The 15,441-nt window shown below is 35.6% G+C and overlaps 1 protein-coding gene across 3 annotated transcripts in view; it reads left to right on the plus strand.

Annotated features, from left to right (window-relative positions):
- WRN (WRN RecQ like helicase) overlaps window positions 1–15,441 on the plus strand; it is a 151,650-nt gene that overhangs the window by 121,903 nt on the left and 14,306 nt on the right. For all 3 annotated transcript variants that reach the window (XM_003830758.5, XM_034965923.3, XM_034965924.3), the window contains 2 exons: window positions 1,089–1,251; window positions 10,767–10,975. In XM_003830758.5, the coding sequence (XP_003830806.3) occupies window positions 1,089–1,251; window positions 10,767–10,975 (372 nt within the window). The remainder of the gene's footprint in view (window positions 1–1,088; window positions 1,252–10,766; window positions 10,976–15,441) is intronic.

Raw genomic sequence — 15,441 nt, forward strand, 5'->3', positions numbered from 1 at the left:
AAGACTGTTATATCTTCATTTGTGTCTTTTGGTATTATTTGGTTGTATTTTATTGTGTGATACGGTGGTATAATTATCCTTACCTCCCAGGAGTCTGAGAGGGTCTTGCCAGTTAACTGCAGAATTAAACATGCTTAGGACTAATTAATCAGGAGCAATACTACAATTAGTTGGAGGTAATTTGAAACCTGGTTTCAAATAACCCTGATATTATGCACACATGGTGCACACTTTTCTAGTAGACATTTAATGAAAGTAATTTAAAACCTACCTTTGAAGGATGAAAAACATTGCCTTAAATGCTCTATTCTGTGAAAGTATCAACATTTATGCAAATACAGTCTAAATTCAGACTTTGAAAATGTATTGAAAGAGAGGATCATGAAATAAGTTAGAGCTGAGTGACAAAGCTTTCTGAGTGTTTAAAAGAATGTTTTACCTAATAAATATCTGAAATGTATTTGGAGCCACATTTGTTTAAAGAACTGTATAAATATGTAGCACTGTTCATGTGAAGTTCAATAGTAGGAAAATGCTGACAGCCCTTGTGGAACTGTGGTTATTATTATTTTATGAATAGAGCCAATTTCAAACACCTATTAGAGTCTTCTCAGGAACCTTTTATAGAATGCATCTGGAGCCTTATGTTATCGCTAAGCATTTTAGGATTTGTCTTCTTGGAAATTCATGTAACCAAACCACCATGTATATAGTGTATATAGTATTGGGTTACAGTTTACTATGTTTTCAGAAGGTTGTGACAACTATTAGACTTACAGAGAATGACTTCTCTGCCACTAACGGCTTTCTAAAGTGAATAGAGAGGGGCGAGGATTGAATTCTTCGGTAAAGCTGGGTGATTTTGTTTTATTCAATACAGTATCATAAGTATAAAAAGTAGAACCTATAGAGAGCTATAATGGGGGTAGTTTTAAAGAAATTCTGAGAATGAAAAACTTAAGTAAAGGTTTAGTTCATTGTTTATTTCACACTGAGCATTTACTACCTGAATGTTTTGGACATTTTATTTCCATGACTGGAGTGGACACTTTTACAGCTCACTGGGTTCTTTGCTGATCTTTCTCTAGAAGAGCATAGCTGAGAGCAGGATTCTGCCTCTTATGACAATTGGCATGCACTTATCCCAAGCGGTGAAAGCTGGCTGCCCCCTTGATTTGGAGCGAGCAGGCCTGACTCCAGAGGTTCAGAAGATTATTGCTGATGTTATCCGAAACCCTCCCGTCAACTCAGGTGAGAGGCATGGCCTAGCTCTGCACCCTTAATGACTTGATGAAGTAAACAAGCAATCCACTATATTTTTCACTGTTAACAGCATTAATCCTTTATGCTATTATGAAAACCTTACTTTTGTGATTCTTTTTCTTGTTTTAGGAAAACCATCTTTCTTCCCGTTATCACTCAGAGGAAAGTATACTGAGAAATTTTTTTGTTTTGTTTCGTTTTTTGAGACAGAGTCTTGCTCTCTTGTCTAGGCTGGAGTGCAGTGGCGTGATCTTGGCTCGCTGCAACCTCTATCTCCCAGGTTCAAGTGATTCTCTGGCCTCAGCTTCCTGAGTAGCTGGGACTACAGGCGTGTGCCACCATGCCCAGCTATTTTTTGTATTTTTTGATAGAGACAGGGTTTTCCATGTTGGCTAGGCAGGTCTGGAACTCCTGACCTCTGATGATCCGCCCACCTCAGCCTCCCAAAGTGCTGCGATTACAGATGTGAGCCATGGCACCTGGCCAATACACTGAGAAATTTTTATTTTCCTTTTCAGCTTAAGGTTACAACTTCCCCACCATCCAAAAACAGTGCACTTTCATTTTTTTTCTAATTTCTATCTCATCACTCGCAAAAACCATATTTTTCTCCACATTCATTCCCAGTAGCTTCCTGACTCCTAGTTCTTCCCTAAATCCTTCTGAGTCCTTGTCATTGGTTTCGCTTGAGTAGCCTTTCTAATCAACACAGTCATTGGTATCAGTTACTGTGACATGGAAGGACAGACCAAGTTCTGTGGGCCGCTATGTAGAAGGATTTCCTGTCACTTTGCTGCAGAACCTCAGCTGTGCTCGCGGAGAGCAAGCCCCTTTGCTTGCCCTGTAGAAATATTTTAAATTATTATCCTTTTTTTTTTTAACAGAAGTAAACAGGAGATACGTTAATGGATTTTCTCTCCTAGATGTGTAAATACAAACTTGGGGTCTTATAACTCAATAAATCTGATAAATTTCTTTTGACTGTTAGAATAGAGCAGTGGCCATACCAATAGCCTCATCTCCAAAGCTGCAGTGAAGATACTTTTTACTACCTTAAAGTCTTTCCCACTTGTGAACAACTTGTGAACAATTACCCCCAAGAATTTGGAAGATCACTCTCTGAAAGCACAGTCAATACTGTACTTAAATGGATCTGAGCAAAAATAAGTCACTTAGAAGACAGGATTATTTCTAGACTTGAGTGTGACTTGACTGAAGGTCTAAAGAACGAACAGCTCCTTCACTTCCATTGATCACGGTGGAAGCACAGGGAAAGGACAGACACGGAGGCAAGTTGGAGTAGTGCTCATCTAAGTTCCAGGGATGCGGGGGAGTGGCCAGGGGACTTCAGGTATAGTAAATAAATAACCTATTTATAAGTTATGTCAATGTCATCTTTGAAATAGAAAACCAAATACTGCATGTTCTTACTTACTAGCAGGAGCTAAAGTTGGTGCATATGGATATAAAAATGAGAACAGGCCGGGCGTGGTGGCTTGTGTCTGTAATCCCAGCACTTTGGGAGACCTAGATGGAAGGATTGCTTGAGCTCAGGAGTTCAAGACCAGCCTGAGCAACATAGTGTGACCCCCATCTCTACAAAAAATTAAGAAAATTAGCCAGACGTGGTGGCATATACCTATAGTCTCAGCTACTTGGGAGTCTGAGTCAGGAGGAATGCTTGAGCTCAGGAGTTTGGGGTTATAATGAGCTGTGATCATGCCACTGCGCTCCAGCCTGAGTGACAGAGTGAGAACCTGTCTCAAAAGGAGAAAAAAAAAAAAGTAACAGTAGACGCTGGGGACTACTGAGGGGAGGGAAGGAACAATGGTTGAAAAGGTGGGAAGGGACAGTGGTTGAAAAACTACATGTTGGGTACTGTGCTCACTATCTGGGTGATGGGATCAATTGTACCTCAAACCTCAGCATCCTGCAATATACTAATGTTACAAACCTGCCCATGTACTACCTGAATCTAAAGTAAAAGTTATAATTTAAAAAAATTATAATAAAATCAGAAAATAGAGGTCTGAGATGGAAAATTAAAAGACCAAAGCCACCCATAAGCACAATAAATCCCTCCCCCCAAAAAATTATATCTATTAAAAAAAAGGTGTTGCGCCAGGCACTGTGGCTCATGCCTATAATCCTAGCACTTTGGGAGGCCAAGACGGGCAGATGACTTGACTTGAGGTCAGGAGTTCAAGACCAGCCTGGCCAACATGGTGAAACCCTGTCTCTACTGAAAATACAAAAATTAGCCAGCAGTGATGGCATGCGCCTGTAATCCCAGCTACTCAGGAGACTGAGGCAGGAGAATCGCTTGAACCGGGGAGGCGGAGGTTGCAGTGAGCCGAGATTATGCCACTGCACTTCAGCCTGGGTGACAGAGTGAGACTCTGTCTAAAAAAAAAAAAAGACCTTGTACCCTGACAAGTTTTAGTTTGTACAGGAATGCTAGAATGCCTCAAGATTGGAAAAATCTTTAAATGTTAATTACACAATAAGGGTAAAAGGAGAAAAATTACCTAATGTCATCTGAGCAACAAGAAGCAGAAATGAAAGGCATTAAAAATTGGGAAAAATTTATATTTGACAGTATCTTAACAATGAATTCTACTTCTATATCACTTCCTAGCTTTTGGATGATAACTTCCCATGCAGATCTGTATGTAAGGAATGGACGTAGTAGTCATGCTAATATGAGTATTTATCTGTGTGATACTTATAAATTAACGATGTAAGTTAATAAGTTAGCATTTCGTGAACCTGGTTAATACCGATTTGCTAAGGTTAAATTAGCCAAATCCTGAACTAAGCTGTAAAACATCCAAGGTAGGGTAGAGAGGCATCTTATGAGAAAGCTGGCCAACTCTCCTGGTCACCTTCTAATCTTCCTAACTTCAGAAATCAAGGCAGAGAGAGGAAAACAGTAATTACTTTGTAGGATTAGATTTATGGTTGTCGAAACCTCTCTTTCTCCAGTGCAGAATGAGATAGCGTTTTAGGGAAAGCCAAAGACTCAGATGTCTTCTTCATGCTCATAGTGTGGAATTTTTCTTCCTTTAGAAATGTATTGTCTCTCAGGGCTTAAAGCAATTTGCATCTTTCGATGAGACATTGAGTAATAGGCAATATTCTCTGAAATTGTGCAGGCTGGGCACAGTGGCTCACACCTGTAATCCCAGCACTTTGGGAGGCCGAGGCGGGCAGGTCACTGAGGTCAGGTGTTGGAGACGAGCCTGACCAACATGGTGAAACCCCATCTCTACTAAAAATACCAAAATTAGCTGGGCTTGGTGGCACACACCTGTAATCCCAGCTACTTGGGAGGCTGAGGCAGGAGAATTGCTTGAACCCCCATGGGAGGTGGAGGTTGTGGCGAGCCAAGATTGTGTCATTGTACTACAGTCTGGACAACAGAGTGAGACTCTTTTTAAAAAAAAAAAAAATAGAATTTGTGCAGTCCCCCCCGCCCCCTCTTTTTTTTCTGTTGGCATTTTTGCTATCATTTAGCTGCCTTCTTTATATCCTGAAACTTACAGGTGGTGTTGGTCTAGTCAGTAAGAGCAAAGGCTTTGGGAATAGGTAGATCTGTATTTAGACCTTGGCTCTAGCATTTCATTGTTATGTGACCTCCATCAAGTGACCCAATTTCCCTAATATTCAATTTCCTCATCTCTAAGACAGGGAGAGTTAATATTGCCTCTCTTATAGAATTGTGAGAAATATAGTCATGTGTCGCTTGATGATGGGGATGAATTCTGAGAAATGTGTTGTTGGGCGATTTCATTTTGTGGGAACCTCACAGGGTGGACTTAAACAAACCTAGATGGTATGGCCTACTACACACCTAGGCTGTACGGTATAGCTCCTGTCTTCAAACCTGTACAGCATGTGACTTTACTGAACACTGTAGGCAATTATAACACAGTGGTATTTGTATATATAAACATAGTGAAACATAGAAAAGGCCCAGTAGAAATACAGTGTAAAAGATTTTTTTAAAAAGCTGGGCGTGGTGGCTCATGCCTGTAATCCCAGCACTTTGGGAGGCCGAGGCAGGCAGATCACTTGAGGTCAGGAGTTCAAGACCAGCCTGGCCAACATGATGAAACTCCGTTTCTACTAAAAGTACAAAAATTAGCTGGGTGTGGTGTTGGGTGCCTGTAATCCCAGCTACTCAGGAGGCTGAGGCAGGAGAATTGCTTGAACCCAGGAGGTGGAGGTTGCAGTGAGTCAAGATTGTGCCACTGCACTTCAGCCTGGGAGACAGAGCGAGACTCTGTCTCAAAAAAAAAAAAAAAAAAAGAGATAAAAAAGGGTACATCTGTACAGGGCACTTACCACGAATGGAGCTTGCACCCTGGGAGTTGCTCTGGGTAAGTCAGTGAGTGAGCGGTGAGTGAATGTGAAGACCTAGGACTGTGCACTGCTGTAGACTTTATAAACCCTGTGCACTTAGGCCACACTCACCCCTGTGATACGAGTCTACCTACTGTATAACGTACCTGCATATGTACCCTTGAAACTAAAATAAAAGTTAAAAAATTTATCTTCTTTTGCCAATAATAAATTAACCTTAGCTTACTGTAATGATTTTTCTTTATGAATTAAAATCTTTTTACTCTTTTGTAATAACACTTGGCTTAAAACACAAACATATTGTACAGCTATACAAATATATTTTCTTTATATCCTTCTTCTCTAAGATTTTTTCTGTTTTTGATTTTGTTAAATTTGTTTTTACTTTTTACATTTTTTTGTTAAAAACCAAGACAAAAACCCACACATCAGCCTAGGCCTACATGGGCTCAGGATCATCAGTCTCACTATCTTCCACCTCCACATCTTGTCCCACCAGGTCTTCAGGGGCAGTCATATGCATGGGGCTGTCATCTCCTATGATAACAATGCCTTCTTCTGGACACCTCCAGAAGGGCCTGCGTGTTTTACAGTGAACTTCTAAAAAATAATAAAATGTATAGTATAGCAAACACATAAACATAGTAACATAGTCATTTATTATCATTTTCAAGTATTATATACTGTACATAATTGTACATGCTAGACTTTTACACAGCTGGCAGCAAGGTGAGTTTGTTTACACCATTACCACCACAAACACATGGGTGATGCTTTGCATTGTGATGTTACGATGGTTATGATGTCACTAGGTGGTAGGAACTTTTCAGCTCCATGATAATCTAATGGATACTTGTTCCTGTTGGCTGCCCGTCATTGACTGAAACATCATTATGTGGTGCATGACTGTAAATTAGATACTGTTCAGAAAGCTTTGGCACACTGGTAATAGCAAATGGTGGTGGCAAATATGATGATGATGATGATGATGATTGAAGACACAGATGGTAAAATTTTATGGTGTCTTAAAAGTACCCTCTAAATATGATTATTTTTATAGTCTGTCCTTTTGAATAGGCACTTAAGAATGTATGAACTTAATAAGTATATAAGAAAGAATGTTCCCCAAAATATATCTTACAGAGGCATACAATTTAAGAATTCCAACAGGTTGTACTGGGGTGTGTGTGTGTGTGTGTGTGTGTGTGTGTGTGTGTGTGTGCGCGCGCGCACGCATGCGTGCTCATTCACACTAAAGAATTCTTGGGCATATGTTCCTGAATGTCCTAAATGGACATTCTAACATCACTTCATTATGGGCAGAGGGAAATGGTAAAGAAAAATTTCATATTATACTATTCAGCCACATATTGACAGCATCTGTTTTATTTGCCTATGGTAAAGAATTGAAGCACTGTTAATTTGCTTTTGAAATCATGTAGGCACAAAGTTATCGAACTTTAGATTTAGAAATGAAACTGGAAATCATTACACTTTCCCTTTCCTATCCCCACCCTGTTTTGGAGAGAAAGAGTGTGAGGCCTAGAGAGTTATAAAACTGTTTTAATACCATGTCTAAGATTAATAACTGAACAAGTTTCTCTTTTTACTCGTGTTAAAGTTGTACTGCCAATTAACTTAAAAGAAAGAAATATGCAATTCCTAATCCTGATATAGGATATGGGTATATAAACTCTAACTTGATGAGTGAAACAAATTAACTTATTTATAATCAGTTTCATATCTTTATTTATTGAGTGTCTTTAAATACCCCTTACCTTTAAAGTAAGAAATATTAAAATCAAGCAGAATATAATAATGAAAAATTCTTAAGATATACTTACTAAAAACTTATCCTTCGGTTAATACACTGTATGTAGGTTGTACGTACAATATGAAAAAGTATATTTTTGTAGCCTACTTTTAAATCCAGAATAGAGGAGGTTAAGAAGGTTGTGATAACCATGAGCTCTTTTTTTTTTTTTTGAGACAAGGTCTTACTCTGTTGCCCAGGCTGGAGTGCCGTGGCACAATCATAGCTTACTGCAGCCTTGAACTCTTGGGCTCAAGCAAGCCTTCCACTTCAGCCTTCCAAGTAGCTGGGACCACACCTGGCTAATTTTTAAGTATTTTTGTAGAGATGGGTTCTCACTACATTGCCCAGGCTAGTCTTGAACCCCTAGCCTTAAGCGATCCTCCCACCTCAGCCTGCCTAAGTGCTGGGATTACAGGTGTGAGCCACTGAGCCCAGCCCTCTTTTATTTCTTTTGATAGTACACTCATAATCATTAAACTATCATTTCTGGATGTGAGATTGTGCTTTTGGATTCTTATTTTTTCTTTATAAAATACTTTTTGTTCTCTTACTGGAGAAAACATTGTTGGATTATAAATGATATAACAAGGAATGAGGATATACATACTATAATAACGATTCAGATATGTTATTTTCATATTTTATTTAACTGTAGCCATGCCACAATAATTTAGAGTTTTAAAGAACAAGTTTGATTGAAATCTAAACTTTGTACAATCCTGAATTGAGAAGTTTCCTGTATTTTATTATGACACAATATTTACCTAAAAATAGAGTAATTATGAATTGAGAAAACATAGCTATTAATTTCATACTCTTATTTGTTAAGTAGATTTTGTCTGGAAAACTGTTCATATTTAAAGGAGCTTTGTACCTTTGTATTCTTTTTGTTTTTCCTCGTTTATATAATTTTAAACTCTGTTTATGGATTTGGGATTCTAACTATGCTAAATAATAAATTAAGGCATTGAATGAAGCACCTAGACAGTATTTTGATTAATTTTATTCCCCCATTCTTAATGTGCATGTAACTGGAAAATTAAGAGTGGCTTCCAAGGGATCTACTACAAAAGTAAGGGTAATATGATCTCTTTTAAAACACTGAAGGCGTGTAGCCAGTGTTGTCATTAATTCTGCAGTAGATATTTTCAGCACTTATTTACATGGGAAGTTAGAGCAGAGTAAGATGCACCTGTAAAGCTAAATGCCACTTATTTGCATATATATAAAACGCAGGATGAATTTACCATAGAAATATAAAGGGTACTTATAGAAATGTGTTAGAAAAATATATGAATTTTTAACTTATATCTAGAAGTTAACTTTATACATTTAACTTTAAATCATTAATAGTGGTTTAACACCATAAGCAGATGTTTATGCATCATCATTTTATGAACAAAAGACATTCTAATTTTAGAAATAAAGTGATTCAAAAGAGAATAAAATATCTTACTTTTTCTTTCAAAATTAATTTGTTTAGCGCATTACATGATAATAGCTCAAGCTTGTGTGATTTTTCCCTAAAAAATTGGTTTATAAATATTACATTTATAGTATGAAGAAATTAATCATATATAGTTTATTTATCTAATTTCTAAATACCCATGGAAGAAAATGAATTTAATGGAATGTAGTTGTGTATTACTTGGTTTCAAGTGTGGGAAAATTTATATGGTCTTTCTAAAACAGCACTATCAGTAGAAATACAATGTGAGCTACATATGCAATTTTAAATTTTCTAGTAGCCACATTTTAAAAAGTAAATGGATGCAATTTATTTTGATAATATAATTTAATTAGTCTACTATATTTAAAATTTTATCATTTCAACATGTAATCAATATGAAAATTATTAATGAGATATTTTACGTACTTTTTTCTGTAATAAGCCTTTGTAATCAGGTATGTACTTTATATATACAACAAATCTTCTGATGCTAAATTTTAACTGGAAATACTTGATCTGTGTTTAGCTTTTGTAAAATTTACTGTTGAACAACGTGGACTAATGTGCCTAAGTGGTTCCAAACATATTTTAAAATTTGAAGACAAATAAAAGGGAACTCAAAGTAAATTTGGATACATACATACAACAGAATACTCAGCCATTAAAAAATGATGAAATAGTAAAATTGGGGGAATTTTGATGATACTAGGATGATATAATGACCAAGAGACAAATACAATTTTAGTTTGGTTGAGAGATGTGAACATCACGTTGCTGATTTTACTATGTATAGAGGTTATCTTTTCCTTTCTAAGATTTTGAAACTTTAATTAGTTAACCCACTTACCTAGTTTCTATTAGCTGTGTAACTTTCTCTTCCTGTTTTTTGTTTTGTTTTGTTTTGTTTTTTGCTTTTTAACTGCAGTATTTTGAGGAGTCTTGGAGTAGCAAGCTAATCTTTGGAAGAAAGGAAAATATAAACCTGAAAACTAATAATTTAAAGAAAGTCTTTTCAGGTTGTCATTTGAAAAATACTTGATTTCTGATCACTGATTTGAATTGAGTGTCAAATGTTTGATATGTTTTGTAAATTAGGTGAAGATGAGTGAGTAGGTTCTAAACTGCTTGGGTTTACTGCACTCTGGAGCATTGCAGAAGAATGTGATGTTGGAAGGAAGTGCTGAAACATAATTATTGGCTTGCCTATAGGAGAGTGCTACATAATTTTAGAAGGTGTCAAGAAATTGACACAGTCTGAATTAGTTCTGTTGAGTTGCAAAAAATGTAAAGTTTCTTGATTCTGAAAATAAGAAATATGTTCCCAGAAATCTCATCTAGTTAATGTGCTTTTAAAATCATTGATGTCTCTTGTTATTACAATAATAGCCATTGAAAGAATCTTTTTTATTAGAATGTTATTTACAGGTACGATTAGCTTCTATTTAAATAAATTATTTTTATATTTGATCTTAGGCAAATGGCCAACAAGTGATCAGAATAAATTATTTTAAGAGAAAACTAATTATAATTGATATTTGGAATTGGAAGCACAATTTCCTTTAGAACAATTCCACGAATGGTTGTTTTGAGTCTTACGGCAGCCCACAAAAGACAGTTTGAAACACAATTTATGCAGTGTCAATAGTACTGACCTGACTTTGGATCTTGGAGGCAGGGGCTTCAGGTGATACCCGAGTGGAGTTTTTACTCCATTTCCATTCCGTAAGGCTATAGGCATTTGAAAGAGGAAACTTTTCTTTGGCAACCTTCCACCTTCCTTTCTACAGAATATTTCACTATTTCTAGCTCATAGGTTTTCTAAAATATTCTCTGTAATTTATTTTGAAATGGAGTTTTTTTTATCGTTTACAGATATGAGTAAAATTAGCCTAATCAGAATGTTAGTTCCTGAAAACATTGACACGTACCTTATCCACATGGCAATTGAGATCCTTAAACATGGTCCTGACAGCGGACTTCAACCTTCATGTGATGTCAACAAAAGGAGATGTTTTCCCAGTTCTGAAGAGATCTGTTCAAGTTCTAAGAGAAGCAAGGAAGAAGTAGGCATCAATACTGAGGTATTAATTATATATAGAATTTTCATACAGTGTCAGTTTGTTCAATTTGCATATCCTAGTACTAGAATGCTGTATTTTTTTGAACTGTTATGAATTCTGATATGATTCCTTTCTTTATGTGCTACATTTCCTTTGCTTTTCATAAATATGATCTGAGAAAAGTGATTAAAAAAAAGACAGTAAAAGGGAGGTTTAGTCCATCTGTTTAGCTTATAGTGTAGAATGTCAGCTTAAATTTTACCTGTACCTCATATTGACCGTATAGCCTGGAAAATCTTTCCTTCGGAGGTATAGTTAATGGATTTAAGCATATGGCAGTTTATGTAGTTAATGAAAGTGAAAACAAATTGTATTATAAATACCTCCCAAACTGGTTTATTATCATTCTATCATTCTTCATGCTCTGTTAGTATGATATTGAATATCTGAGGTACCAGGATTATTGTTGCTCATGGCTCTGAGCATTTCGTAGTGCTTTTGCATGATGAGAGAAAGATTACAAATTTAGTATTATGTTAGATGGTACGTTTTATTAAAATCAAATGCTTCAAAAATAATTGCTCCGTGTATGGCATGAGATAAATAGCAATCAGATATATTATTTAATAATATGACTCTATTAAATGATGGCATAAATTTGAAAATTTGACCTTCGGTATCTTCCGAGTCTAAAATTATATGACTCCATTATAAATGTATTGGAAATGATTAACTAAAAAATTGTTTCAATTCTTAGTTGGTAAATTCAATGTGGTAGTAGGTGGTGGTGATTATTTTGTATTAGAGAATTAGGAATTACACTTAGTTCTAAGGTAATCTTTATAGGATGTCCAGCAATTAAACCCCTACTTTTTTGAATTGCTTAAAAATAAGGGAACTGATCTTTTTAAATTCTGTACTTGAGTTACGTCTGTATATATAGTCATGTCCTAGATAATCTAATGGAACTTAATTAGTTGGAAATCTTTATATTGTTTATAACTGAACTAGCTATAAGAGGAACATTAAAGAAAACATATTTTGAGTGGAGGTAATGAAATTTAGCTTCTAATGCTCAGCCTTTTATTTCTGTAATCTATACCAGATACCTAAGACCCTCTTATTGTTTCCCAGCTTCAACCTGTCAGTATAGGAGAAGGTGTAACTTACTATTTTTCCTCAATATTGAAGCACATTTGTAGTGAAATATTATTTTAACTATATATTGCCATTTTTGCCTTTTCCCTATTTCAGTAACATTACATGTCAACAAGAGAATGGTGGGTATTTTGGGGGGGTTGGGTGGGAAGAAATTTTACTAAGCTTGCTAGATTCTAAAAGGTATACCTTATTTGGCCCCTTTTCCCCATTTAGGGGAACAAGTGTGTTGGGGCTGGGAAGTAGATAAGAGGTGAGTAAGTCATCCAAAGCATATGTCTTCATCAGCCTCCCTGTATGAAAAGCTGATTTCTGTAGAGTGTTGGAGGCCTACTTTCAGAATCTGTCATACGTTAACATTCATCTTCTCTACTGACCTGATTTATATCCCTTAGTCTATTTCATTTTATAATTATGACAAAGGATAAAGTCGTTAGAACAAATTCTTTTTATTAGTTGATGTATTGTTGTGTTTATATCTCTTGTGTTTGTTATTAAGATGGAAGCTCAATCATGTCTTTGTTTAACAGAAAGGTGATGTCTTGGCATTGATAATTCTGATTCAATATCCATAGGTACATGGTGGATTCTTTAAATATTTAGTATTCTTTTATTTCTGGAAAGTTTTCTTAAATGATAGTTTTTTTAAAATTTCATTTCTATAAAGTTTTCTTAAATCATACTTTTTAGTGTTTTATTCCATTACTTCATATTTCTTCTTCAGGAACTCCTGCTATACATGTATGTTGGATCTTCATTACCCAGCTTCAATATTTTTCACTTTTCATGCATTCTTTTTATTTCTTCATTTCTCTTTAAATTTTTTTCTTCCTTTTCACCTTCTATTTCTCTTTTAACATAATCAATTGTATTTATTTCTATATTCCACATAGCTTAGTATTCACTTATTTTAAAATTATTTTAAAACGTTTTTTAGATTTAAAAATTCTTTTTTTATTTATATATACATATTTTATTTTTACCAAAGGAGAAACACTATTAACTGAAGACTTCTATAATTTTTTTCTTTTATTTCTGATTCTTTCTTCAGTTTTCCCCCTCAGTTTTGAACTTTTCTAATTTTGATTTGTGATGTCCTTTTGTGTTTTAGATAATTTTCCTAATGTTTTCCAGCTCATTTGGAAAGGCTACAGTTTTATTCTGTACCTAAGCAAGTCTTTCTGGTGTCAAAGATTTGACCTTGATACTTTTCTTTTGCTCATTTTCGTATGAGATTAGTTTTCCTGTACTTTCAAAAGAAGGCGTGGTTCAAGATGGCTTTCCCAATTTCACATCTGTCTCTAATGTTTTTGTGTAATGTCTAAAATATGGAAACTTGGTTTATGAGATCTACTCTGCCATTTTTATCTGGGCTTTCTCTTCCTTTTGTCTCTGTTGTACCTGTCCTGCTTGGTTTTGATTTAACCCCAGTGGTTTCTCCTGAATGTGGAGCCTTCTCCTAGAAGGCAGCCTCGGCTAGTCCCAGGGTTCAGAGTAGCCAGCTGCTCTCTTCACCTAAGAGACCACTGTGGATTCCTTGTACTCACTTGCTATTGGCTTGGACAAAAGCCCTCCCATTTTCAGATGCTATTATCAGATTAATCTCTCATTAATCTGTCTTTCCAGTGTATGCCTGTGGGCTATCTTGGGGTTCTCTTGTTATCAGACACCTCCCTGCTTGCCTCTGCTTTCTCCCGTACAGATGTCAGTACTGTGCAGGTCTTAATTGCTGTTCGTGGTTTGCCCCTACATTCTTACAGTTTTAGTTTCCCAAGGATACCTTTAAACTTGGTTTTATTGTAAATGTCGACAATGGATTTTGGGTTTTACTATCTAGTTCTGTCTTAATTCTGGAATTCAGAAAGATTAAAAGCTCTGTTGCTGCAGCTGCTGCCACCTCTTCCCAGTACCCTCTCCTCCTATGTCATTTTTTTCTTCTTATTTTTCTTGACTGTGTAAGAGAGAATGTATGACATTTCCTGCTTGACCACTGAGTTTGATTATAAATTAAAATACACAATATTTTATACAAATTGTTTTTTAGAAGATTTATTTACAGATGCTCATTCACAGGTAAAATTGACTTATGAAAATAGTTTTCATGACAAATGCATCAGGCTTGGTAACTAAATATATGGATTGATCTTGTTTATAAATGAAATTAAATGTGAATGTAACTTACATATTTCTGTATTTGCTTACATCCGTATGTACACATATAATCAGCAAATGAGTTGATGTTTCCTATTTGTAACAATGGTAATAGCTTGGTAACAGAGTTGGGAGTATTAAAAAGATGTAAAGAGCCCCTTAAAATTTTGTTGCTGGGAATTTTAGTCTTCTACTGATGAAGGAAATAGACACTGGAAGGCGTTGTTTCTATTAGGTAACTTAGATATCATACTGAAGACTTCAAATACTTATTGTTGACACTCAAAAGACACACTTAGTGTAAGTAAGCATTTCCCCCCTTTTCTCAATGAAATAAGATCATTATTATAATTCCATTATAAATGCTGATGGTCATATTTATAGAAATATAGAAGATAAGACTTGAAATGATATTCGCTACCAATTAATGAGTTTGAAGAAGAAATCAGGATGTGTTTTGCTATTTTACATTTATTCTTATTTAACTCCAAAGAATTCAGTGATGTTATGTACTATTATTTCCATTTCTCTGTGAAGACGTTGAAGCTTAAGTAACATGCATAATAAGGTCATACATTTAGCAAGTGGCTCAATTAAAGTTCAGACCTGGTTCTGCCTGGTTTCAAAGTCTATGCTACTCCATGGTATTAGGCTACAACATGACTTAGGGTTTCTTCCTCTGCTCTATTGCTGTTCAGATGTCCTTCTCTTTTGGCAGAGTGGGAGAAAATTTTTGCAATCTATGCATCTGACAAAGGCCCAATATCCAGAATCTACAAGGAACTTAAACAAATTTACAAGAAAAAAAAACATTAAAAAGTGGGCAAAGGACTTGATCAGACACATCTCAAAAGAAGACATTTATGTAGCCAACAAACATATGAAGAAAAGCTCAACATCACTGATCATTAGAAAAATGCAAAATGCCTTTTCTGTATGCCACCTTGTATCCCCAGTATTTATTATTTCTAAGTCATAGTATCTTACAGTGTATATAAGTCTCATCCGTTCTTTTGATTTTCTCTTCCCTGCTTGCAATTGGGTACCTAGGAACAAAGTTGCAATCTTAGCCAGTTTTTTCTTTAGCCTTTGCTGATGTGTGAAAAGCCCTTTTTTCTACCCTGGATTTCTTTACTTAAGCTGGAACAGCTAAGTTTTTACCTTTTTTAAATATAAAG

This window comes from Pan paniscus, chromosome 7 (assembly GCF_029289425.2).
Source record: "Pan paniscus chromosome 7, NHGRI_mPanPan1-v2.0_pri, whole genome shotgun sequence".
NCBI lineage: Eukaryota > Metazoa > Chordata > Mammalia > Primates > Hominidae > Pan > Pan paniscus.